The sequence below is a fragment of the Eptesicus fuscus genome, chromosome 20 (assembly GCF_027574615.1).
Source record: "Eptesicus fuscus isolate TK198812 chromosome 20, DD_ASM_mEF_20220401, whole genome shotgun sequence".
In the NCBI taxonomy this organism is placed as follows: domain Eukaryota; kingdom Metazoa; phylum Chordata; class Mammalia; order Chiroptera; family Vespertilionidae; genus Eptesicus; species Eptesicus fuscus.
This window is the reverse complement of record NC_072492.1, coordinates 50,336,346-50,360,692: the sequence shown is the minus strand read 5'-3', so window position 1 is coordinate 50,360,692 and position 24,347 is coordinate 50,336,346. Positions and strand designations below refer to the sequence as shown.

Genomic DNA, 24,347 nt, shown 5'->3' with positions numbered 1-24,347 from the left:
CCGAGCCCAGGGACACCACCACCCCCCGCCCACAGGCGCCCCCCAAGGGGCTGCAGCACCTCCTTCCCCCGTCCCCCCGTGGGCTGCTCTGGGTTCCACTGGCGCCGGCCGGTTGCCTGGGCTCTGGGGCAAAGGCTGCCATTGCCGGGCCCCTGCAAACTGGATGGCGCCCCCTCAGGGGGAGACGCGGTTGGGCCCCAGCGGTCTCACCCCTCTTCTCCGAGGGGGGAGGCAGTCCCTGAGCCCTCGGCATGGCGGGGGGGGGGGGCTGGCAGGCTGAGGCCGGCGGGGACCTTCCCTGCAGCCTGTGAGGTTTGGGACCGGGCAGGGCTGGGGGGGGGCCCTCTTCCATTTATTCCTCACCCTCCCCGCTCCGATCGCTCAGGGGGAAACTGAGGCTGGAGCCTGGAGCTGGACTGTGAGGCCAAGAACCCCAACTCCCCCGCATGCGTTTCTAGCTGGGGTGTTTCAGGGGAGCCCTTCCGAGGAGCCCCCCAAAAGCTGTAATATCACAGCTGCCACTAGAAATAAGGTGACGCCCCTGGGGTGGGCTGCACCCCAGGGAGGGTGAGGGGGTGTGCAAGGAGACTGCCCCACAGGCGGCGGGAGGGGCCCAGAGGGCAGAGGGAGGTGCAGCCAGGCCTCCCTGCCCCACCCAGCAGCCCCCACTCTCCAGACACCCTCTCCGCACCCCAGTCCCCAACCCTCCTCCTCCCCCGGAAACAGCCCTCCCCTGTACCCCCCTCCTGCCAACTGCAGGTGGCTCGGGGGCAGCAATTTCCACAGGAACTGAAGATTATTTTACTGGACGGTGGCTTCCGGTGCCCAGCCCCAGCGCCCCGCTCCTTTCATCCTTTCAGAAGAGATGGGGGGTCTTGTCCGCCGCCCACCCTTTGCGCCCTCTCTGCACGGTTTCCCGGGGCGGGGGGCAGTGGCTTTGAGGGGGACCCATTCGGCTGTGAAAACCCTCTGGAGCCCAGCGTCACCCCGCACGTGGCCCTCGATCAATCCTGGGCCACATGCACCCCCACATTTATCTGTGGGTGTCTCCCTCCCACTCCTCCTCATGTAAGAAAAGACCCAAAAGGTCCTTTAATGTGTGATGTTCGCTGCACACAATGCCCTCACCGCCGCCCAGGCACCCCGCTTCCGGCTTTACCCCCGAAAACTCCTGCTGCCCCGTCGGGCGGTGAGGGCCAGGGAAGGGCTCCCCGCCATCTGCCGGAGGATGGGGCTCGGAGCCCTCGAGGGGCCAAGCGGGGACCCAGCGCGGTGGGCGGGCGCCCCCTGATCCACAGAGGGTCCCAGCTGGACCCCCCCGCCCCGTGCCACCTGCAGAGTTCGCCTCCCAAACCCCCGGACCCAGTCCGCGCTGTCCCTGCTTTTGGGGCCCCCAACCCTCCCCCAACGGAAGGGGTGATAAATGGGGTGTCCGTGGGGCGCTCTCAGGGCGGCTCCGCCCTTCACCCGTTTGGCCCCAAAGTAGCTAAACTCCGAGGCTGGAACTGGAAAACCCAGAAACTCCGCGTGCACGTCCCATTCCCGCGACTCTAAGCTCCTCTCCCCGGCCCTGGGCAGGAGCCCCCCTGCGGCGCCCGCGTTTGCTGCGGGCGCCCCGCGTCGGGGCTCCAGGACCGGGGAGAGCTGAGCCCGCCCGGCCGTCGTGCCGGATGCCATCACCATGCAAATGCGAGCACTGGGAGGTGCGGGGAGCGGAGCTGGACACCCCGGGTTTGCACGGTGACTTGGGCCGCGCCCCGCGTGCAGGCGGCGGGAGGAGGCCGAGCGGGTAAGTACGGCGCCGCGCGCCCCGGATTTGGGTTCCCCGCGAAGGGCCGGGAGGCCGGTCCGAGGCTGCCCTCCGCTGGAGACGAGGCTCCCGGCTCTCCGGAGAGGGCGTCCCGGCCCGCGTGGCCCGCCTGCTCCCGCCCCCTGGGTCTGAGCCTCCCCGCGCGCGAGGGGGCGGGCGGCCCCGGGATCGGCCGGGGCAGCGAGGCGCTTGCGCGCGGACGGAGCCTCCGCCGGCCACGCGCTTCCCGGCAGCCCCGGTCCCGGCGACGCGGCTTCTGGGCGTGCGCGGAGCTGGCGCGCTTTGGCCGCGCAGCCTCGACGCCGACCGGGCCTGGTCGGACCCCAGACAGCGCCCCCACCTGGGACCAAGGCTGGGGCGCGCCGTGGACGCACCGCGTGTGTGTGTGTGTGTGTGGGGGGGGGGGGGGAGATGGACGGAAAGGCACTGAGCCGCCGAGGTTCCCGGAGTCCACCGGCCGCCAGGAGGCCGGACCCTGCCGGGCGCCGTCGCCGTTTCTCCGTGGACTCCCGCACGTCGGCCCCAGGGTCGGCCGCCCGCCCAGCGGCCCCGCTTTGCCCTCTCCCGCGGGGGGGCGCACGGGCCGGCGGACACCTCTGCTCCCCGACTCCTCCCGGCACCCCCAGGCTCGCCTTCCCCAAGGACCAGGCAGGCGCTCGGCTCTGGCCTCTCCCAGGAGACACTGGGCTCGGCTCTCCCCAGCGGAGCACCGGGCGAGGAGAGGCACCGGCCGGCCGGGGCCTCCGGTTCAGAACCTGCTGAGGTCCCTGCAGTCCCAGCAGAGCCACTGCCATTCCTTCCGCTTGGGGGCGGCGGCCAGGGAGACGGAGCCGAGGCTTCCCGGCAGCTTCCCGGCGGGAGAGCCTGTGGGAGGTGCACAGGGAGGCGGCCAGCGGACCGGCCAGGCCGGCGGAGCTGGGGCTCGAGAGAGCCAGGCGCCCCCGCTGAGCAGGGGCTCTGGGTCCGCCCTTCCAAGCCGCACTTGCTCAGCCTCCCTCGGCGTCTTCCCTGGGAGGGTGCCCGCTCCCCGCCTCCCCCGAGGGTAAGGCGAGAGGAGGGGAGGGAGGGGAGGGCGCAGCGGGCTGTGCGGAATGACCGCGAGGAGGCCAAGGGTCTGTCCGTGCAGACAGGATGGGGCCAAGCTCTCCACCCGGGCCTCTTGAAGCGCAGCTGCCGTCATGGGCCGACGACAGCCGAGAGCATCCCGGCCCGGGGTTTCTGATAGCGCCCTGTCTCTGACCCCTAGGCCACCCACGTGTCCCTGCCACACACCCACCTCCCTGGTCTCTGCAGTCCCTCCCCGGCTATGTCTAGGCGGTGGGGTCTGAGTCCATCTCCAGGGGCGAGAGAAATGGAGCGCCCACCCAAGCCGGGACCCCATTCACTGGGCAGAACAGTCACGGGGTGCAGTCCTGCACTGGTTCTCCTGTCTGGTTCTCCATGGCCAAGGGTGCCTCCCCGCATTCCATAAGCAACACCAGGCGGCCTCCTGGGAGAGCGGTGGATGGGCGCAGGCATACAGCTGCAGGGCACCCGCAGTGCGCCCCCTGGGGCTGCGAGGTCCGCGGGTGCCTGTCTGTGGGACCTTCCCCGGGGGAGAGGCCCTGAGGGGCCAGTCTAGACTGTGTCTGAGGAGCACACGGTCCGTCCCCCCCCCCCCCGGTGCAGGGCGGTCGGCACCGGCTCCCTCTTCGTGGGCGCCCCCCATGGGCAGTAGGGACAGGCTGACACTGGGTTCCCCGGGACTCCCCCCAAACCAGACCCCCTAACCTGGTCCCAGATCACGGCTGCTGGCGACACGGTGACGGAATAGTGAGTGTGCCTGCGGTGTGGCTGTGCTTACACACCTCGGAGCCCTCCGTCGACGACCGCGGGCAAGCACAGTCACCCTTCCTTTGGAAAAGCATCACGGGGACGGGGGCACCGAGTGGTTAAGTGACTCGCACAAGGGCACACGGCTATGAAGTGGATTGGAGCCCCGAGGCTGGTCCTAGAGCCCACAGCTTAGCCACTGAGCTCTGTGAGGAAGGAAACAAAGACTCTTTCCCGCCTCCCGCCTCCCGCCGGGGGTGAAGGCTCCTGGAATCCCGCCCCCACCGTGGTTCCAGCCTCGTCCTTGTTGCCAACAGCACCCCTGCTGAGCAGGACCGGGCTGCTGGTCTGGCAATGACCCCGGCCTGCTTCAGGGCCGCCGGGATTCTTCCCTGGGGGTCCTCCTGTAAGCCCCGCGGGACCGGGAGTGCCCGCTGGGTGCAGAGCCGCGGTGGGGTAGGGGCTGGGCTCCGGCTCCCGGCAGAAGCCCTGCTCTGTGCCCTTGGCTGGGACACTTCGTCTCACCGAAAAGTTTGCTCACCGACGCAATGGGGAGGACGGACCGGACCGCACCTGGTTGGTGCGGCTCTTCCGTGGGGAAATGCAGGGAAAGGCGGGCGCCACACAGCTGCTCGGGAAAGGCTGTCTGCCTGGGAGGGGCCGCCATGCCTCCTGCGGACGCCCAGAGGGGCTTGGTCTGGGTCCCAGGATTTCAGGGGCTGGCGTGGAAGGTCCCGCGCCCTGTGGAGTGAGTGCGGGCTTGTGGGAAGTTCCTGCCACCCGCCAGCCCTTCTACCTGCGGAGTCCCAGCGTCTCTAACAAGGATGGCCCGAATGCCTGCCGGGGAGGAGGAAGTGGCCGGGAGAGGGGGCGCGTCTTGCTCGGGGACCAAGTAGAAGCTGGAGCCCAGACCAGAGCTCAGCAGCCTCCGGGGCAGTCGCTGGCCAGCCTGCCCAGGCCGGGTCTCTGCAGGGTGCTGGGTCACCCCTGTGGCCCCCCCAGCTGTGGGCGCTCAGCACCCGTGGGTGTCCGGCTGGGGTGAGAGGATGCCAGGCCGGCTCCAGAGCTGCTCCGAGTCAGCCACGGGCCCAGCAGCTGCGCCGAGGCCACCGCCCCACGGCCACGCCTTGGAGCCACGGGTGCTCCCTTCACAGCCGCCTGCCCACACGCCTGAGGCACGCGGTTGGGTTCCAGATCTGCCCGCGTCTGTGGCCAAGACCAAGCAGGTCCGACGCCCGCCAAGCCGCCGAGTTGAAACGCTCCCAAAGAACGAGCCGAGGCCTGACCTCCCCCTGGGGCGAGAGGATGCGCTGGGGCTTGCTGGTCTGGCGGGCGACCCAGGAGCCCAGCGCCTCACCGGGGCTGCCCCGTCCCGCCTGCCCCTCTGATGAGGCCAACCTTCGGCCTTGCTCCCCCGGGCTGAGTGCCTTGGCAGCGGGTACCCCGAGGCCTAAGATGGCCCCTGGTGCGAATGAGGCCGGAGCACGGAGCACAGTCTGGGCACCTTCCAGGGTCGGGCGATGGCTCGGGCAGGCTCCCGGCGTCGGGAGCAGGTTGGAGGTCCTTGGTCGGGAAAGGAAGTCGAAGGTGCGTGCCCAAGTCACCAACATGAGTGCAGGATCAGAGAGGAGACCCCGGGGTTCAGGAGACAGGTGCCCCAGGTGGGCCAGCGCCTGCATTTCCGTGTGCAGAGACACCGGGCTCCTTCCCAGAACCAGGGGGTGCAGGGAGGCTGCTGAGAGAATCGCTGACAATTTCCTTCCTAAAAATGCGATCTGAGAGCTTTTGATGTCCACTTTCACTTCCCCCGGCCCCTGCCCCAACACACGCACCTTCTCCCCCGAAGACGCTCAAATTGCAGCCATCTGGGCCCAGTCCTGGGGCAGTTACCTCATTTCCCGCAGAGGCGGCGCACGGAGACCTGGCCCGGAGGGGCTTCTGTTGGCGGAAACTGTTTTTACTCGAGGAGGTGCACCGGGAGGTCGCGGGTCCAGCTCCGAGGGAGGAAAGCGGGTGCGCGGGAAAGAGAAGGGAGGTGTGGAGAATGCTGATGGGGGAAGAGGGGTTCAGTGAGAAGTGGGGAGTCCCACGCTGGCGCCCTCTCCCGGCACGGACAGGCACCCTTCCGCACCCCCAGGGCGGCCCGGCTCCGGTGCTCGGTCCACAAATCCGTTTCTCGGATTGCTACCTCTCAGTCGCTGAGCTGAGCGGGGAGGGAGTCCAGGCCACCCCGGGCCTGTGTGCACCGCCTCTGCGGCCCCGCTCTCCCAGGACGGCTGGGGGCCCGGGGGGGGGGGGGGGGGGAGGGACGTCCCGCCACCGGCCAGCGGTCGCTTCCCGGAAGGACTGGGTTGGCTGCGACCAGGACCGGCCCGGTCTGTCGCTCTCTCTCGGGTTCTGCTCTGCCCCTGGGTCCTTCTGGATCCAGTTCCGCCCCGGCGACGGGCTCCGCAGGAATCCCCGACGTCTGCAAACGGAAACGCCTCCGAGCGACGATCCGGTTCAGAACGAGCGTGTTCGCCCCCGGGCGGCAAGGGCGGCGGGGAAGCGGGAAAAGGGTCTACAGACCCTCCGGAGGACGGAGCCCGGCGAGGAGCGCCGGCGCCAGGGTTTTCAGGTCCCCACTGGAAGCTTCCAAGGCTTTTAGGTGGAGAGAGAGAGAGAGAGAGAGAGAGAGAGAGAGAGAGAGAGAGAGAAGAGAGAGAAAGAGAGAGAAAGAGAGGGAGGAAGGAAGGGAGAGAAAAACGGAAAGAAGAGAAACGCGGGGAGGGAGCAGGGGAGCGAACTTTCTCAGCGTGAAACTGAAACCGGCGACCTCTGCGCGCCCGGTGAGCGCCCGGGCGGTAACGGCACACGCACTCTCCGGGGCCCGGGCTCCAGAAACCCTGTCCGCAGGGAAGCCGCGGCCCTCGGCGGCGCAGGCCCAGGGGCTGGTCCTCAGCCGGTTCGGGTGGCGCCCTCCCTCCAGCCTCCGAGGGGCCCGGGAGGCAGCCCGAGGAGCTGGGGCGGCCCGCGCGGTGCCGGCGGGCGGAGGACTCCGGGAGGGGGCGCGCGGCGCGCGCAGACGGCTCGGCCCGGGCGGAGGGTGGGCTTTCTCGGGGCGGGGAAACCAGACACTTCGAGGCGGCGGAGACCGACTTTATTTTTACTGCCCAAACTGTTGGAAAGTATTTAAGCTTAAACAGAAACAGCTGTATCGCTGGCACCGGCCAACGAAACTATTTGTTACCGGGAATGACTTTTTATGATGGAGGACACGGCCGTCGGCGGCCTCAAGCGGGCGCCCCGCGCGGGTCGCCGGGGCGGTCTGGGCGCCGCCCGCTCGCCGTCGCTGAGGACGGAGCGGCCCGGGGGGAGGAGGCTGCGGACCCGGCTCCCGCCTGGGGAAGTCTGGGAACAGGACCAAACCCTGGAACCCCGCGTCTGCAGGGCGGGGGCGGGGAGGGAGCGGGAAGGTGGGCTCAGAGCCGGTTGTCCCCGGGGCCGGGCCCGCGCTGCGCCCGCCGCCCGCGCGCACCTCACTCGGGACGGGGCGCCGGTGTCCCGCTCCTCGGAGCCCGGCTTTGGCTTGCTTCTGCTCTCTGTCTCTCTCCCCGCCTCATCGCTCTCCAAAGGAACCCGCTCTCACTCCAGTTGACCGTCGATGTTCTAACTAAGTCGTGGGTTCCCAGGAGCGAGAGCTGTGCCTGGCCGCTGGGGCGGTGAGAGGAGAGGGTCGGGGAGAGCTGGGCCCAGACTTGGGCCACGGTCACCGCAGGCTGAGCAAGAGCTCGTGTGCACACGCGAGCCACCCGCGGCCCGGCCCCGGCCCCCCAGCCGGGACCCGCCGTCTCCGCCCCAGAGCCCCTCTCCTTTCACTCGCACTGGGCCCCGCCACTCCCCGCTTCGCCTTTTCTCGCCGAGTGAATTCGCGCACGTCGGGAAGAGCCGTGGACAGGAAGTGCGTGACTCAGCCCTCGCAGGTCGCCCGGGTCCAGGGGGACCGGGACGCACCCCCGGCCCCACGCTCCAATCCTAGCCAAGCTCTGGGCTCTGCCCTGGTGGTCGAGGCCCTCCCCCGGCACATCCAGGCTCGGGGCCGGGGGCGGCTGAGCTGAGGCTGGCGACACTGGGACCGGAGGCTGGCGGCAGGGGCAGGTGGCTGCGGGCGTGGGGACGGGTCGGGGACGCCGGGAGAAGGCGCGCGACGTCCCTCCGCGGGGTCCCGGGGCGCGGGAAGGCTCGGGCTGCAGCAGCGGGTCCCTCCTGGGTCTGCTTTCGGCCTCCGAGCTGGGGGCGAGCTCTGGAGCCCAGCCCGGCTCGCAGGGCCCGGAGGGTGGCCGAGGGCAGGGCTGCGCGACAGGAGACAGAGACACAGGCACATTGATTTGTTAGCAGGACGGGGCCGGCGGCGGCGGGGGAGGCCGTTGCTATGGAGACCGGAGGTCGGGTGTGCGCTCACGGGGAGGGGGCGGAGAGGAGAAGCGGGCGAGGGGCGCGTCGCCGGCTCCCGGGGTTCGGGCGCGGCCCGGGGCGCCCCAGCACCTGTGCATTGTGCATTGTGCGGCGCGAGCGACGGGGGGAGGGGAGGGCGCGAGCCTGGGCCGTGGGGGTGGGGTGGGGCGGGGGTCTGCCGAGAGGGCGGGGCCTCGCTGACACGGCCGCGGGGGTCCCGGCGAGAGCTGTGGGGAACCCGGAGCACCGGAGGGACCTCCTGGCGGAGGGGGAAGGGGCCCAGGCGGAGACACAGGGCGGACGGCCCCTCTAGCCAGCCCGGCAGACTGACAGCAGCCGGGCCGCCCTCCCCGCGACGTCACTTCCGGCGGCGGCCCCCACCCCCGCGCGCTCAGTCCCTGGAGTTGCCTCGGACTCCGCCCCCTGGCGATTGGAACGCGGGTCACGTAGCAACGCGGGCAGAAAGGGAGAGGGGCGTGGTCCGGCGCTCGCCCAATCAGCGCGCGGGGGAGCAGGCCCCCGTCCGCTCGGCTTTAGCAACGTCGTTAGCAACACGTGGGGCGGGAGGAAGCGCTGGGCGGCCCGGGAGGGGGGAGCGGAGAGCAGGCGGGAGGCGGGGAGGGAGCGAGCGCGCAGGAGGGGGAGGAGAACTGACGTCAGCGGGAGAGTATTATGGTCTGTCGTGCGCTGGCTGCTGCTTTTCTGCTCCTGGAAGCAGCCAAGGGGGGAAGCGGCGAGTCAACATGGAGCTTTCAGCGGTTGGGGAGCGGGTGTTCGCGGCCGAAGCCCTACTGAAACGGCGCATACGGAAAGTAGGTGCCCCTGGGCCTGGAGCCGAGGCCGGCGAGCCCTCCCCTCCCGGCCCAGGTTCCCTCCCCCTGCTGCAGCCCAGCTTCCCTTCCCCCAGGTCCCAGCAGCGGCCGCGGCCGTGGCGGCGGCGGCGGCGGCGGCTCTGAGCCCAAGCGCTTTCCTTAGACTTGCAGCGATGCACAGATTGCATGAGTGGGGGGCGGGGTGGGGGTGAATGCCGGTGCATGCACTTTGTGCAGCGTTTCGTGCAGGGGGCGATGCAGTGGACGCGTGTCTTTTGCGACAGGATTTCACGCATTCATTCGGTGCATGCATTTTTTGCATGTATTCCTTGTGTCCTCGTCATGCATCGCTCCCGTGCACACACACATTTCCCCCTTTGCATCCACAGGGACGCATGGAATACCTCGTGAAATGGAAGGGCTGGTCGCAGAAGTAAGTAGGTTATATGCAATGCTCAACCCCAGGCTGTTATTCAGGAGGTTTCTTTCTTCCTCTTTTTCCCCTTTATGTTGAAATACAACACAATGCAAGGAGAAAAGTTATAGACAGACACACACCCCCGCTGCTCTCTCCCTGTCCGGGCACTCACGCCCCTTCTCCCTGCCTCCCTCCAGGTACAGCACATGGGAGCCCGAAGAAAACATCCTGGATGCCCGCCTGCTCGCCGCCTTTGAGGAGAGGTACAGGCCCTTCCAAGCCTCCGCTTCTCCCTCAGAAACAAGGAGGCGGCTTCTCTCCAGCCTGGAGCGGCGGAGCCCCATCCCGTCTCATTCCTTACGCTCACCTTTCCCCCCCTTTCTCCAGGGAACGAGAGATGGAGCTCTACGGCCCCAAAAAGCGAGGACCCAAACCCAAAACCTTCCTCCTCAAGGTAGGGGCCTGGTCCAGTGGTGGACGCAGTGTTGACCCTGAGGGCTGGTGAACCAACGGGGTGTCCACACACTTTGTCTATTTGTAATCTAGGAGGGAACCCCCAGACAGGCCGTGGACCAGGTCAGTGGCTGTGCCAAGGGGTGCCTTGCGGGAGGGCCTTAGCCATTCTAGAGTTCCTACCCCCCAGCCATCCCGAATAGAGACATAGTAAAATACAGGAGGTGTGCTTGCTGCGAATGGCTGGTCCCAGATGACTCCCTACCCCTTCCCCCAGACTGCCACCCCTAAGCCCCACCCCCACCCTCACCCCACCCCCACCCCCACCCATACAGAAATTCTGAGGGGGAAACCCAGAGGCTGTCTGGAGGAGGGGTCCTGGGGAGGTGTGTGGGCAGGGCCCTGCCCACTGCTGACACCGCCTCTCTCGGTAGGCCCAGGCCAAGGCCAAGGCCAAGACTTATGAGTTCCGAAGCGACTCTGCCCGGGGCCTCCGGATCCCTTACCCTGGCCGCTCACCCCAGGACCTGGCTTCTACTTCCCGAGCCCGAGAGGGCCTTCGGAACATGGGTCTGTCCCCGCCCGGGAGCAGCAGCAGCACCAGCAGTACCTGCCGCGTGGAGCCCCCTCGGGACCGTGACAGGGACCGGGATCGAGAGAGGGAAAGGGAACGTGAGAGGGATCGTGAGCGTGATCGGGGCGCCAGCCGCGTGGATGACAAGCCCAGCTCGCCAGGGGACAGCTCCAAGAAGAGAGGCCCCAAGCCCCGGAAGGAGCTCCTGGACCCCTCGCAGAGGCCCTTGGGAGAGGCCGGCGATGGCCTGGGAGATTACCTCAAGAACAGGAAGCTGGAGGACGCCTCCTCGGGGGCCGGAAAGTTCCCAGCGGGCCACAGTGTGATCCAGCTGGCCCGGAGGCAGGACTCCGACCTGGCCCAGTGCGGGGTGGCCAGCCCCGGCCCTGCCGAGGCCACAGGCAAACTGGCCGTGGACACCTTTCCCGCCAGGGTCATCAAGCACAGGGCCGCTTTCCTGGAGGCCAAAGGCCAGAGTGCCCTGGACCCTGGTGGCCCCCGGGTCCGGCATGGCTCAGGCACCCCCGGCGCTGTGGGAGGCTTGTACCGGGACATGGGGGCTCAGGGGGGACGGCCCTCTCTCATCGCCAGGATCCCCGTGGCCAGGATCCTGGGGGACCCCGAGGAAGAGTCCTGGAGTCCTTCTCTGACCAACCTGGAGAAGGTGGTTGTCACCGACGTGACCTCAAACTTTTTGACCGTCACCATCAAGGAAAGTAACACGGACCAAGGCTTTTTTAAAGAGAAAAGATGAATTGCTGGGTGGGTGATCCCCGGATCAGAGAGCAGGAGAGAGAGTGAGAGCGCAAGCTTGGCGTAAATGCTTTTTATTTCTGGGTGGGAGGCAGCCTGTGGGCTCCCCCCCTCCCCCCAACTTCACACAGCCCACCCCTTCATTCCTCCTTCCTCCCTATCAGTTTTGGTTGGAAGATTATTTCTAGAGTTATATTTTCTATTAGATGTAAATATGTTATTTAAGAAAAAATATCTAAATATATATATTTCAACTCTCGAAGTTGTTTTATTTAACAAGGAGAGAGAGACAGACTCAGTGTGGGTAGCTGGGGCAGGCAGGCTGCCTTGGGGCAGGAGGGGCCCCTCAGCTGCCCACGGGACTAGGGAGGTTGGGGACCTGGGTACTGGGCCTCTGGTGGTGTCTGGAGGGACTCAGCTGGCCCTCCTCGCCCCTCCTCCCTTTTCCCACAGCCCCATGGCAGACCCCTGGAACCCAGGCGGGACCCAGGTTTTCTCTCTCTCCCCATTGGCCGGCCAGGCCAGCAAAAGATTGGCTCCCCAATCAGAAAATAGGGGGTGGGGTCAGTCTGTGTTTCCAAATTTTTTTTTTTTTTTTTTAGATTAAGAAGTGGGGGGTAGCGGGAGTATTAACGTGAATCACTTTGTTTATGTGTGATTTTGAAGGTGAAAAGTCGCGGGTGGGTGGGGAGCCGCCGACGTCCCCCCAGGGCCACACCAGGAAATGCACTTTACGGGGGATGTGTGTGTTCTTCACGCAGATCGGATCGTGTGTATGTGTGTGTCACGCGGATAGAACTGCCCAGTTCCCTCCCTCCCTCTCCTTACTCCGCAGAGAGAACAGAAACCCAGCGAATCTGTTTACATTCCCGAAATGCCAGGACAGACGGGGAGGATGGCGCGTCCGTGCCCAGAGCTGGAGACGGTTTCACCAGCACGGGGTTTGGGGTTGGACTTTTCCTTTCGCGTCTGCTAGCTTCTCGGGAGCAGAGCCGGGCCCCCCAGTTCCCAGGAGGAGTTGGACTCGCCTCCCTCGCGGAGGGCGGGCCGCCAGCTCTGGGACGGACAGACGCACGGCCAGACGGGCCCACCCTGCGGACCCACGGAGGGAGGCGCGGCTGGAGCGGGGCTTCGCGCCCCGGCCCCGGCCTGGCTGCGGGCGCGGTGGCGGGTCCGGGCCCTGGCTGGGCGCCGGGCAGGACTCCCATCCGGCGGCTCCGGCGGCGGGGCCCGGGGAAGGAGGGGCGCGGCGAGGTTTCCATCCAAGAATGCGCATCGGAACTTCACTTTACCTCCCCGCCTCCTTAAAAGCAAAAGCTGTAATTTATAGTCCTTTTCGATTCGCGGCGTTCTCTGTTTGAACTCAACATTCAGACTCCGCCAAAGGGGAGGGAGGAGCGGGAGCTGGGGAAGAGGCGCCCCGGCGGGGGAGGCCGTGCGCGGCGGCGGGTCCCGGACGCCCCCGCCCCGCCGGCTCGCGAGCACGCTGCGCTCCACGGACGCAGAACGCGAGCCCCAACCCCGCAGAACTCGACTCAAAAGCACAAATCTGCCCCCTCTCCCCCTTCGCAGACGGACCCTGCGGCCTCCCCGCCTCCCCCGCCCTTAAAGGGCCAGCGGAGACCCAACTTCTCAGCGCTCATCGAGGGAGGGGCGCGCTGGAGGAAGCACAGACTCGGGGCGAGCGGGGCGGGGAGCCGGGGCTGAGGGGGAGCTTCTCGCTGGGGGGACAGGGCGGGAACCCCAGCCTCGCGGCCCTCCGCACTGGGTAGTCCCACCTCCTGCGCCGCAGCCTCTCCCCCCTCCGGACTTCCTCGCCTTCAGAGAGAGGGGGTGGAGAGAGTGGAACAGTGTATGACACGATTTTGTTTGTTTCTGGATATTAAGCTGCGCCTATAAAGAAGCCCCGAGGATGGGGATTTTTATCTGCTCACGTTTGTAAACTGGCCTTTCAGACTTTGTATAAGCAGCGCCCTGCGTGGACTGAGTGTATCTGTGTCCAGACGAGACTTCATTGGAGGGACCTGTCTGCACCCGAGTGGACAGGAGGTCGGGACGCGGGTCTTACCTGCCTGTCCGCCTGTCCGCCGTCCCTCTCCCCTCCTCCCTCTCCCTCCTCCTCCTCCCTTCCGGCTGCCTGCGCGCCTTCCTCCCCCCTCCCCAGGCTACCCTGGCTCTGCCCCCGCGCCTTTGTCCCTCCGTCTGTCCGTGGCCGTGTGTCTCCCTCGCTTGCTCTGGCGACGCTGACGTGGGGACGGGGCAGGCAGGGCAGGGCACGTGGCTGGTGGCCTGCAACCGCCCGGGACTGGTGCGGGTCGGGTTTGTGGAATTCTGAGGTTCGTGCAAATCTTGGATGGACCTCGGCCTCCGCTCAAGAGTGAAGCTTCGGTATCTACCTTCTGCCCTTCTGCGGTCGTGAGTGTCTGTCTGTATCCAATGCCGCTTTTTACGTGATTAAATATATACTTTGTAAATAGAGATGTCTCCGCTTTATTCCTCCCCCCTCCCCCCACCCACTGGGGCAGACGCACCCGGACCCGCCCTCCTCTCAGTCCTCCCCCCACTCTCGCCCCCAGCAGCCCAGGGGGATCCCCCTTCCAAAGGCCCTTCACCTGGGGAACTCCAGCTACGGGGAGAGAGGTGGGCTTGGGAGGGAGCGGGAGGAGGGGGTCTCGGCTTCCCTCGCCTACCTAGTGCACTTCTCTGGGACCCAGCAGAACTCGGGGACCCCGGGAGGGTACCCCTTTCCTGTGTCGGGTCTCCCCCACCGAGTTCCACCCCCAGGCCCCATGTTGCCGGTCCCCCCGCCCCCAGGCCTGAGTTCCCTGCCGCTGTGGTCCGGGGCGCACTCCCAGTCCTGTCGTGGGACCTGCCCCCCCTCCTCCCAGCCTCGACTGCTCTCCCCGAAATGCAGGCCTCTCGCCTATTGATTGAGGAATTGAATTCGCGGGTATTGCTAGGCAACTGGCTGCTCGGAGCGGCGCAGAGCGAACTGATGTGATTAGTGAACCCGGAGCTGCCGCGCGCTCCCCGCCCCGGCCTTCTTGGGGGGCGGAACCGGGAGGGACCGGATCGCAGGGTTGGGGGTCGGGGTTCCGGGCCTTCCTGGCCGCAGTGGGGGCGGGGTCGTGAAACCCGCACAGGACAGCCGCTCTCAGGATCCCCAAAGTGGCCGTCGCATGGAACCCAGTCCACCCCAGCCCCGCAGACGGCGCCCCGAGAGCGAGCGCGGATCCAGGAGCCCTGGCCCGGCGCGAAGGGAGGGGCGTGTCTCCTCTGATCTCTCGGCCAACAAGTCGGGGAGCTCTCCTCCCCTCCCGCCCCAGTTCTGTGACCTGCGTGGGAGGCCCCGGGAGGCGGGGAGCGGCGGGCTGGGGGCTGCGGGGCGCGGGGCGGCGAGCGCCCTTGGGCTGTGCCGGCCGCGCCCGCGGGGCAGTCAGCGGGCGGGAGTGGAGCGGGCGGCTCCGAAGGTCACCCCCAAGCCACGGCCCCGCCGCTCCGCCAAAACGCCCTCCCGCGTGGCCGCCGGGTGTTGGGGCGGCGCGGTGGGCGCCCCTCCGCCCCCTTCCCGGCTGGTTGGCCACCCCGACCTTCGCTGGGACCGGGAGCTCCTCACTCGGGTTTCGTCCCCTGGGCGGAATCTCCAGGAAGGCCCCGGGTGTGGAGGCCCCGCCGCGGGGCCGCCTCCCGCCCGACGCTCCCCTGCGCCCCGAGGGCAGGGCCGGCCCGGCCACACCGGCTGAGCCGGACGGCGGACGGCTTTTCCGTTTCTCTGCTCCTTGGACGTTCGGATCCCCTTCGAGGCCCTGTGCTGTGCAAAGGAAGACCCCACGGCCCGCAGTCCTGCCCAGCACTTTGGGGGCTCGCACCCCGATGTCTCCTTCTCACCGAGAAGTTTCCCCGCCCGGAGGGGGCCCTGGACGGGGCTGGAGTGCGAGACGGAGGCGCAGGCTCCTCGGTGCTCCACAGCGGCGCCCAGCCTCGGGGCCTGGACCCCGGGAAGGGGGCCGAGACTTGGAAACAGGGGCAGCTGGGGGCGCGCTCGGGCGGTCGGGGCGCGGGTCGTGCCATTCGGCTCCCGCGGGCAGCTCGGAGCCGGGAGCTGGGAACTTGCCCCGCGCGCCCGGAGCGCCGGCGGCCTCCTCTTGGCGGGACGCGCGCGCCCTCTAGAGGCGATGGCCTTCGCCCCTCTCCGGGGCGGCCCCTGCCTCTCGGGGTCGCGAAGGGAGCTGGGACCGCCTCCCCCCCACCCCAGGTCTCCGAGCGCGAGGATGGAGGGAACGCGGTGTCCAGCCGCCGGATCCCCGGCCAGGAGCCTGGACGTGCGCCTTCGGACCTGGGGGCTCCGGGCGCAGCCCTCAGGCCAGGGGGGCCCCTTGGCGACCCAGCCCATTCTCCTGGGAAGCGGTGGATTTGCCGTAAACTCGGCAGCGCAAAGTAACGAAGGCGGGGGTGGACCTTGGCCCGCACGGTGGGTCCGTCCGAGGCTCCGTGTAAATGCCTCCCAGGAAAGCCCGGCTCGCCACCGGGGTGTGTGTGTGTGTGTGTGTGTGTGTGTGTGAGAGAGTGAGTGAGAGAGAGAGAGAGTGACACCGGCTCCCCGTCCTCCCTCCCCCTCTGCAGCTCGCCACGCCCCAGGACAGGACGCTAGGGTGGTCCCAGCCCACCGCCCCCAACACAAACCTGCTCCAGCCTCAGGAGGCGGAACCAAAGCCAGCCAGCCGCCTCCAGGGCAGAATCGATTTCAAATTCGCGGGCTGGGGTGCCCTTCTAGCTGCAGGGGGAACCCCCTGAAGGAAAGCATCCAGGCCTCTGCCCCAAACCAGGGGCGCCCACAGGCAGGCCCGGCTCCTCTTTGCTTCCCAGGGCGCCAGTTCTCCCCGGAGGCAGAGGCAGGAACGAACTCAGGCCGCGGTGCCCCGGAAGGTTCTGCAGGAAGCAAACCCTCTGCCGGGGGCCGGGGTCGGGCCTCCACAGCCCGGCAGACGCAGGGCCTCGCAGCAGCTCCCCCGCATGTTATCGCCGTGTCCCTTTAAAGTGTTACCCGTGTGGCGGGGTCCCCACGGCAGCATCTCTGGGTGCTGGGGGGAGGGGCGGAGCGGGGCTGTTTCTGGGAGGTCAGAGTGAGTTTATGGAGCTACCCCAGCGCCAGGCCTCCAGCGCCGGAGGCCGGTCGCAACCCTCACCCCGGACCCTGGTTGTGCTCTGCATCCCCGTCCCCTGGGATGCCAAACCGCGCTCTGTGAAACGCTGGTACAGGAACTCACTGGTGTAATCGGGCCCACACCTTTGCTTAGAAAAAATCTTTCTGCACCCCAGAAAGGTGGCCACGCCTTCCCGAGCCCCGGATCCCCCTCCTTCTATTCCGCCCTGTTGGAGGATTTTGCCTCAAGAAGGGGCAAGTGAAGACACGTGTTCCCAGGCACCACTCACGACACACAACAGGGTAATAAGTAAAAAAAAAAAAAATTGTTTATTGATATACTAAGTGAAAAGGCAAAGGTCGGACACATGGGCGAATGTCTTCCCCCTGCAAAATAAATTAACATCCGTCTAAAAAAACCCCCTGCAACCTATTGCTAGTGTTGTTTTCCAAAATTACTAGAAAATGCACAGAATTTTTAGATGCACGTGAGCAAAGACCTGGCCATCGAGGCACTACCTTTCCCTGGCGCTCACCCCGCCCTCCAAACCCTGGTGGGCTTCCTGGGGGAGGCATTCCCTTCAGCTGGTTGGTCCTGTTTGCATTTGGGGACTGGGCTGCTGTCCTGTTTCAATCAAGACCTAGGTTTCCCAGGGAAGTAACATACCCACTTTTGTTCTCTTTTAAGAAAGCGAACAGCCATGTGTAAAGCAATTAGAAGTGGTATACACAAATAATTTGGCTTTTTCTTTTAATTAAAAAACACAAATCAAGCCAGTGACTGGCACTGGCCCATAGCGCTGGCCTTCCCCCCAATGGAACCTCTAGCGAGGCCCAAGCCCTCTGAAGTCAGGTCTGAGTTTCGAGTGTAACCAAAACAGGAGCCTTCTTTTTGGTACCAAAAATATACGTATAAAAATATGCCCACCCCCCTGGAGGAGGGCAGGCCGGCTACTGCTTCCCACCCACTCACAGAAGCCAAGACGGGACAGGACGGAAACACCCATTCAATGCAGTGTGGCAGGAGCCGCTGCGGAACAAGGAAATCTCACGATGGACGCGTGGCCGATGCCCGGATGCACACACGCACATAGCAGCAAGTAAAACAGGACGGCCTTTATTAACTGGTAAACATGGGACCAGCTCAGAGCACCTGGGCCCACTCACACGCACACTGCTTGGGGTCACAGCACCCCGACACACACACACCACACAGCAAGGCAAAGTGGCCGGGAGCAAGGCGTTTACAGGGTCAAACTTTGGGATTGAAATAGCTGGTAAACAGAAAGGCACCACGTCGGGTCTGGAGAGCTGGCTGCTGGGGCTGCGGGCGCCCCGGGCTCAGAGGGGCGGCGGCCGGCCTGGCTCTGCAGCCTCTGAGGCAGCGGCTCCTCTGTGGGGGAGGAACCCTGTGACCACACCCGGGGACAGCAGGGGAGGCTGGAGCCAGAGGCCCAGTCTACGCTGGGGCAGCTTCCTCCCCGGCCTGGGCAGGCAGCGGACAAGTCTCCCTTCACCGCCCACTTCCCAGTTTCAGCCTGGCGGTCGGGGACTCAATGGGGTCCTGGACATAGGCTGTCCCCAAAGGCACTCAGTTCAAACAGATTTGGCTACAAAGAAGCCCCATGTCCTATTTGGCATGGAGGGCGGGGGCTGGGAGTGGGGAAGGGGGTGGAGGTGTGGCACCCCCCCCCCCCATGCAGTCAGGGCCCGCTGGCTGACTTAACCAATCACGGAAATAAAAACCGGAGTCCCCCAAAGCCCACTTTTTTTGGCATTACCGACCCGGTGACGCCCCAGCTGGCCCACCTCTCCCCCGCGTCCAGGACAGCAATTGCATGGCGGGTGGGAACCCACACAGGGCAGCCTCCCCCCCGGGCCTCCGCCTGGCGGGCCGCTCTGATTTTGTCCCACTTCCCAAATGCACCGGCAGGCAGCCAGCGTCTCCGCTGGGAAGGACACGGGGCCCCCGGAGGTGGGGGGATTGTCAGGGATGATGGGCCTCTCCATGGGCGGGACGGCGGAGAGGCTCCCGCACAACCAGCAGGCCCGGCAGTCTGTGGGGCTGAGATGAGGACTGGGTGGTCCTGGCACAGATGGCAGGAAGGCAGGCAGCCGGAGCGACACCCTCTCCTCCTGCCCCTGGAACCCGGAGGCTGGCTCTTCAGGTGCAGCAGCTCAGCCCCCCTCCAAGACCTGCCCTTCACATCAAGGCCACAGCCCTCAGCTATCAGGGGAGGGGACAGTGACTGAGATGAAGTCCCCTCACCTCTAACAGCTCAGGCACAGTTCTGGGGGCGGGGGGGGGGCGGGGTTCTGGCAGCAAGGCCCCTGCCCCCCATCTTGGTCTGCCTGCCCTGGTGTGGTCCTCCAGGCCCTGCCCCCCGCCCCCCCCCCCAACAGCCACGCTGGCCCAGAAGTTCCCTCCTGGAACAACCGTGCCCCTGGGAACCGGGAGCCGTCACCACAGCCAGGAGGGCGGTTCCGAGATTTGGCTCGAGCTGCAGGTATGCCCAGACTTCCTGAGGCCAAAGGGAAGCGAAGGCCGAGGTAGGAACGGGGCGGCCGGGCCCCAGCAAGGCATCGAGGTACGACCCGGCCCGTTTGCCTGCCCTGGAGTGGCCTGGCGTGTAGGCGGGCGGCGGCCACGGGGTCAGTAGTGCCGCAGGTTGAAGAAGCCCACGCTGGTGGGGGACTCCTTCACGGTGACCGTGACGAGGTTGGCGGTGACATCCGTGACAAAGACGTGCTCGATGAGGCTGCGGGTGGGCTTCCAGTCCTGGCTGGTCTGCACCGACACGGACAGGTTTTGCTTGGCGCCGGGCAGCGAGGCCGAGTCCGGGTCCGAGTCGGAGCTACTGTTCTCCTCGCCGGTGCTCATCTCGGACAGCGCGGCCGCTTTGCCCAGGGCCCCAGGCCCCTCCTGCCCTCCGGGGGCCGCGCCGCCCTTGCCGCAGTCCCTCTTCCCCGCAGGGGCGGGCAGAGCGGCAGCCCGCGGGGCCAGCTTCTCACTCTTGCCGGTGTCGGCCAGCATGCCAGCCCCGTTGCCCCCGGTGGGACCGGCCCCGGCGCCCTTCCCAGTGCTGGCCACCGTGGCAGGGACACCCTTGGCGGCCGTGGCGTGGCGGGCAACCATGCCCACGCCCGGCATGCCGTTCTTGACGCTCTGTAAGTCCAAGACCTGGAGGCTCAGCTCCTGGGTGGGCGCAGGCTGAGGGCCCAGGCAACCGGCAGGGACCTTGCTGCCACTGTGGGCGTGGGGGGGCCCCCCAGCCCCCCCCTTCGGCTCCATCACCCCACTGCCGGGGGCCTTTGGGAGTTTGCTTCCTGGGGGACTGAACCCCAGCTCGCCCTTCTGCGTCCTCACCTTGAGGTCCAGCCCGAGGCCGCACTTGCCGGCGGCCGGGGCCTTGAGCGCCAGCCGGCCGGCGGCCTGGGCCTGGCTCTGGCTCACGCGGTTCATGTAGTGCACGATGGAGCTCTGCCAGCTGATGCCGCCGCGGCTGGGGCTGCCGGCCATGCCCTTCATCAGGCTGGCCAGGCTCTCGGGGGTGGCCAGGCTGCTGGGGCCGCCGCAGGCCTCCTTGGCGTGGGCCTTCAGGGCCGCCAGGCCGGCCACGGGGGCGCTGAGCGGAGGGGGCAGCTTGCTGGCCGGCGCCCCCAGGTCCTTCCTGGCGGTCTTCAGCACCCGGGCCAGGTTCACCGGCCTCCGGGCTGCCTTCTGCTCCGGGGGCAGCGGCTTGCGGCCGCGCTTCTTCCGGATGGGGTCCTTCAGCTCGGGCTTGGCCACCAGGATCTGCGCCTTCTTCTGAGGCACCGGGTGGGTCTCCCGGCCGCGGGGGCCCCTCTTGGCGTCTAGGTCGCTGTCCCCCTCTTCATCAGAGGACGAGGAGGAGGACGTGGAGGACGAGGAGGAGCTGCTGGACTTGCACTTGGAGGCGGCGTCCGGTTCCTGCCGAGACCCAGGGGAGGGGTCACCCTTTGGGGCCTGGTCCCGGGTTTCAGAACACACGCTCCCCCCAGGGGTCTCAGACACGCTGAAGCCAGCACCTCCTGTCGCTTCCAGACTAGAGGGGATCGGGGGGAGCGAGTTAAAAGCAGAAAAAGGCGCTGGCTGGCCTGGCTCAGAGGACAGAGCGTTGGCCTAAGGACCGAAGGGCCCTGGGTTCGATTCTGGTCAAGGGCCCGTAGCTGGTTGTGACTCGATCCCTGGCCCCCGTCGGGGCCTGTGCAGGAACCAATCAATGCGTCTCTCTCTCTCTCTCTGTCTCCCCACCTCCCTTCTACTTTCTCTAAAAACCCATGAAACAAAATAAAGCTCAGGAGCCTGCGCTTGCTGTGACCCCACAGAAGCCGGGAGGCCAGGGAAACCCCCCCCTCTGCCCTCCTGCCTGCACGGCACCCCACCCAGCGCCGGGAGGCGAGCAGCCAGAGCAGCCTGGGCCACCCACCTTGAGCTTGGCGTGCCGGCCGCAGGAGGACATCACCGTGAGCTTCCGCGGCCTGCCCCGGGGCCGCTTGCCTTTCTTCCGGTTCTGAACCTCCTTCTCCTGTTCCCTGGAGAGAATCACCCATCAGGGTCCCGGAACCGCCCGGCTTCAAACACCCCCGCCACTCCAGCCCGGCCGTGGTGGCTCAGCAGTGTCACGGGGGGTGGGGGGTCCAGCCCCCTGCAGCGCCGTGACGTCTGCACGTCCCTCCACTTCACTGGCGTCGGGCAAAGCCAAGTGAGAGCGCCAAGCAAACCTGGCATGCGAGCAGGTTTGGTCTCTCCGACTCCACTTACAACACGCCTGACGCAGCCTCTCTGCAGGCAGAATGTTCCGGAGAATTCCAGAATGCCACGAGGAGCCGTTGTGGTCACATGGTCCAATCCCCTCATTTCAAACTGGAGTCCAGGCCGAGTGCGGGCCTGCCCCCAGTACCCCCCCACCCCCAAACCTCCAGGTCTGAGGGGCAGAGAGCCACGGCTCTGGTCTGGCTCCGCACTCGGTCTCCCGGGGCCAGTGCCCTGGCGCAGTCCCGCTGCCTCCCCTTCCTAAGACCCGTGGTTCCAGGATTCCACAGGCCGAGCTCGAAGCCATGGGGCGCCTTCAACCAGCCCCCTCCCCGCCCGACTCAGGGCCACGGGACAAGAGATGCCTCCCAGCCCCTCGAGAGAGAGCGTGTGTTTCAGGCTCCCCGCCCCCAGAGGCTCTATCTGGAGGGCTTCCCGGTAACTGAAATGGGCCGACGGCACCTCACCGGGGCCCGGCAGGTGACCCTTCCAGAATCCAGTTAGCACCGGACGAGCGGGCGCTCCGACGGTCTCCTACCTCACGGCGCGCTCCCGCCTCCAGCGGGACCTCCCCCCCATTTCCGGGAGGAAGCGCACCCACCGTCCCAGGATGTAGCCCAGACCACCCGCTTTACCTCTCGGGCCTCTTGGGTATCCGACAGCCCCATCTCCTAGGGACCCTGCCCGCCGACCCGGTTCCTCCGGCTGGACCACAAGGAGAAGGGCAGCCAGGGCCGCGGGCTCTCTGGTGGGTGGACGCTCCCTCTCGGCTCTGGGACCCGAGTCACGGCTCCCCAAAGGCAGGCGGGCCAGCCTCCGCTCACCTGTTTCTCCTCCCCACACGTCCGGCTGGACGCCGGCAGGGACAGCTGTGGAGCAGCTAATCGATCTGCCTCCATCGACAGGCCCCCCCCTCCCCCCCGCCCACACCTTCCCTGTCCAGTGTGCTCCTCACAGCACCTCTGGGCTCTCCTGCCGGGTGGGGGTGGCCACCCATCGCCGGCCTCTCCCCACCCCTCCCCTCAGCAGCTCAAGGCCTCTCTAACCCAAGGCTCCCACCCAAACATAGAAATGGCACCTAGAACCACAGAAGCGAATTCGGCCCAAACTGGCCAGGCGGCTGCCGCCAGTGCGTTCTCTCGGTACCACGCGCTCAGCACCACGCACTCGGTACCACGCGCTCAGCACCACGCACTCGGCAGTGCGCTCTGCAGCCCGGAGAAAAGGAAACGCTCTGGGCAGACGCACCAGCGCAGGCCCCACGGCAGGCCTGCCCCCCGCCACGGCTGTGTGCTCTGCTCCCCCTCTGACCTACTCCTGCTCAATGGCACCCTCGTGGGGGGGGGGGGGGGGGAGGCCGGGTCTGTATTGTTACAGCAAGCCCGCCGTCCTAGCCTTCATCAGCCCTGTTTGCAAATTTCTCAACAGAAAAGGCAATACTTTTCGTGAAGGAATCGAGACCGTTCCTCCCGGCAGGTCTGGCTCTCAGCAGCCCTGACTGGGCTGGGCTCCTTAGGGGCAGACCCGGCACCGGTGGGCGGACAGTTTGCTCCCCGTCCAGCCAGCCATGGGGATGGCAGCAGGGAGCCCGGGACAGCTGCTGTGGGACCCCTGGAGGGCCGGCAACGCCCAGGAGGCCCGTGTGGCAGGCCCGCCCCCCCCCCCCAATCCTCACTTCTTCTGGAAGGCCAGCAGCAGCCGCGGGTCCAGGATGTTCTCCTCGGGCTCCCAGCTGTTGTGCCTGGAAAAGCAGAGAGCAGGTCGCAGGTCGTAGTCACGCAGCAGCCCCTTCAGAAAGCAGGCAATCCCTGCGGCCGGCAGGGTCCCGGAGGACCCCAAGAAAGGTCCCACTCGTGTCCAGGGTGCGCTCCTGGAAACTGGGGTTCCGAGGCCAGCAGCTCACCTTGAAGCTCCAGGGGAAACTGCTACTCCAACCCCCCCATGAACACGCGCCTCCAGAGGACTGGGTCTCCCCACGGGAGGAAACCAAACGCTGGAGAGAGCCCCCAAACCCTGGCCCGCAGCCCGAGCCGGGAGGGAAGGCTGTCCAGAGGCGGGGGCGGGAGGCGCGGCCCCAAGATTAAAAACAACGCGGCTGGCGCCCAGGCAAGCGCGGGCCAGGCACCGGGAGAGGGAAGCAGAGAAACGTGCGGTCCGGGGAGGAAGGGGAAATGGGTCTGCGCGAGCGACTGTAAACAGAGCCCCCTCAGGGAATGCCGGGTCCCCTCCCTCCCACGAAAAAAAAAAAAAAAGGAAGCCCTACACTCATCAATAGGCAGCTCAGGTTACAGCGGGGAGACGGACGGGAGGAGGGGGGCTCACGTCCACGGGGGGCGGAGGCGGGCAGGAGCGCAAGCAACAAATGGGCGCGGGAGGAAGCGGGCCGGGCTCCGGGAAAGGCGGCCGGGGGCGCAGGGAGCGGGGCTGGGCCGCGACCCGAGGGGAAGCCGCCAGCTCCGCGCTCTCCGGGTTTGTAAACAAAGGGCTCCCCCTGGCAGCCGGGGCGCCCCCTCCCCGCAGGCTGGAGGAGCCCGCCGGACCCCGCGAACTTCCCGCGCTGTGCGCAGACCCTCCCCCCCTCCCGCCAACTCCGTGGCGCCGAGGGTCCTCCCTCTCCCCGGGGCCGAGGGGCCCGGGCGGGAAGGCGGCCTCGCGTTGTTGGGGACTCACTTGGAAGACCAGCCGCGCCACTTGACCAGGTACTCCAGCTTGCCCTGCGGGGAGAGAGGGGCGCGTGAGCGGGCGGGCGCGCGGGAGGGAGGGGGGCGCGGGCCGAGCAGGGCCGGCCGGGCCGCACGCACCTTGCGGAGCCGCTTGCTCAGGATGCACTCGGCGGCGAAGACCTGCTCGCCCACGCTGCTCAGCTCCTCCATGCTGCCGCGCCCGCGCGTCCCCCTCCGCGGCGCCCGCCGCTCCCGCACCGCCGCTCCGCCGCGCGCCCGCCGCCGCCGCACACAAAGCGCCGCCCCCGCCCACGCAGGGCCCGCCCCGCGCACGCGCAGCGCCGCCGCGCCCCCCACGGCGCCGCGCCCCGCCCCGCCCCGCGGGCCGGCCAATCCGGCGCCGGCCAATGAGCGCGCGGGGGCGGGGCGGGGGCGGGGCGCGCATTGTTCGCGGCGAGCTCGGCCTCGTGCCCGCGGCCGGGGTCCGCGCGGGCGCCGGGGCTGGGCCGGGCTGGCCGGACCCCCTTGCGCGGGAACCCCTGGGCGCGGCCGGGGCACTGCGCTCGGGCGGGGGCGGGGTGCGCCGCGGGGCTTCGGACCCGGGAAGTCGCCTGCTGAGTCCTGCTTGGCCCCCGGGACGCGCCCGACCGCCTCCTAACGGGGTTTTCCAGGAAAAAAGCCATTGTTCTGGCCCGAAG

The 24,347-nt window shown here is 67.3% G+C and overlaps 2 protein-coding genes across 3 annotated transcripts; one reads left to right on the top strand and one right to left on the bottom strand.

Annotated features, from left to right (window-relative positions):
- The first annotated feature begins 8,755 nt into the window (after positions 1-8,755).
- Positions 8,756-11,313, top strand: CBX8 (chromobox 8). 2 transcript variants are annotated; one of them, XM_028130455.2, is made up of 6 exons: positions 8,756-8,868; positions 9,258-9,301; positions 9,484-9,549; positions 9,674-9,740; positions 9,833-9,862; positions 10,174-11,313. In XM_028130455.2, the coding sequence occupies exons 1-6, from the start codon at positions 8,800-8,802 to the stop codon at positions 11,065-11,067; spliced, it is 1,170 nt and encodes a 389-aa protein (XP_027986256.2). In that variant the 5' UTR covers positions 8,756-8,799; the 3' UTR covers positions 11,068-11,313. The 2 variants fall into 2 exon arrangements, with proteins under 2 accessions (XP_027986256.2, XP_008153222.2); XM_008155000.3 differs by lacking the exon at positions 9,833-9,862.
- Positions 11,314-17,889: 6,576 nt separating this feature from the next.
- CBX2 (chromobox 2) lies at positions 17,890-23,908 on the bottom strand. Its single transcript, XM_054709792.1, has 5 exons — positions 23,788-23,908; positions 23,657-23,700; positions 22,662-22,727; positions 20,661-20,766; positions 17,890-20,161 (listed from the first exon to the last, which is right to left on the bottom strand). The coding sequence occupies exons 1-5, from the start codon at positions 23,857-23,859 to the stop codon at positions 18,863-18,865; spliced, it is 1,587 nt and encodes a 528-aa protein (XP_054565767.1). The 5' UTR covers positions 23,860-23,908; the 3' UTR covers positions 17,890-18,862.
- Between the last annotated feature and the right edge of the window lie 439 nt (positions 23,909-24,347).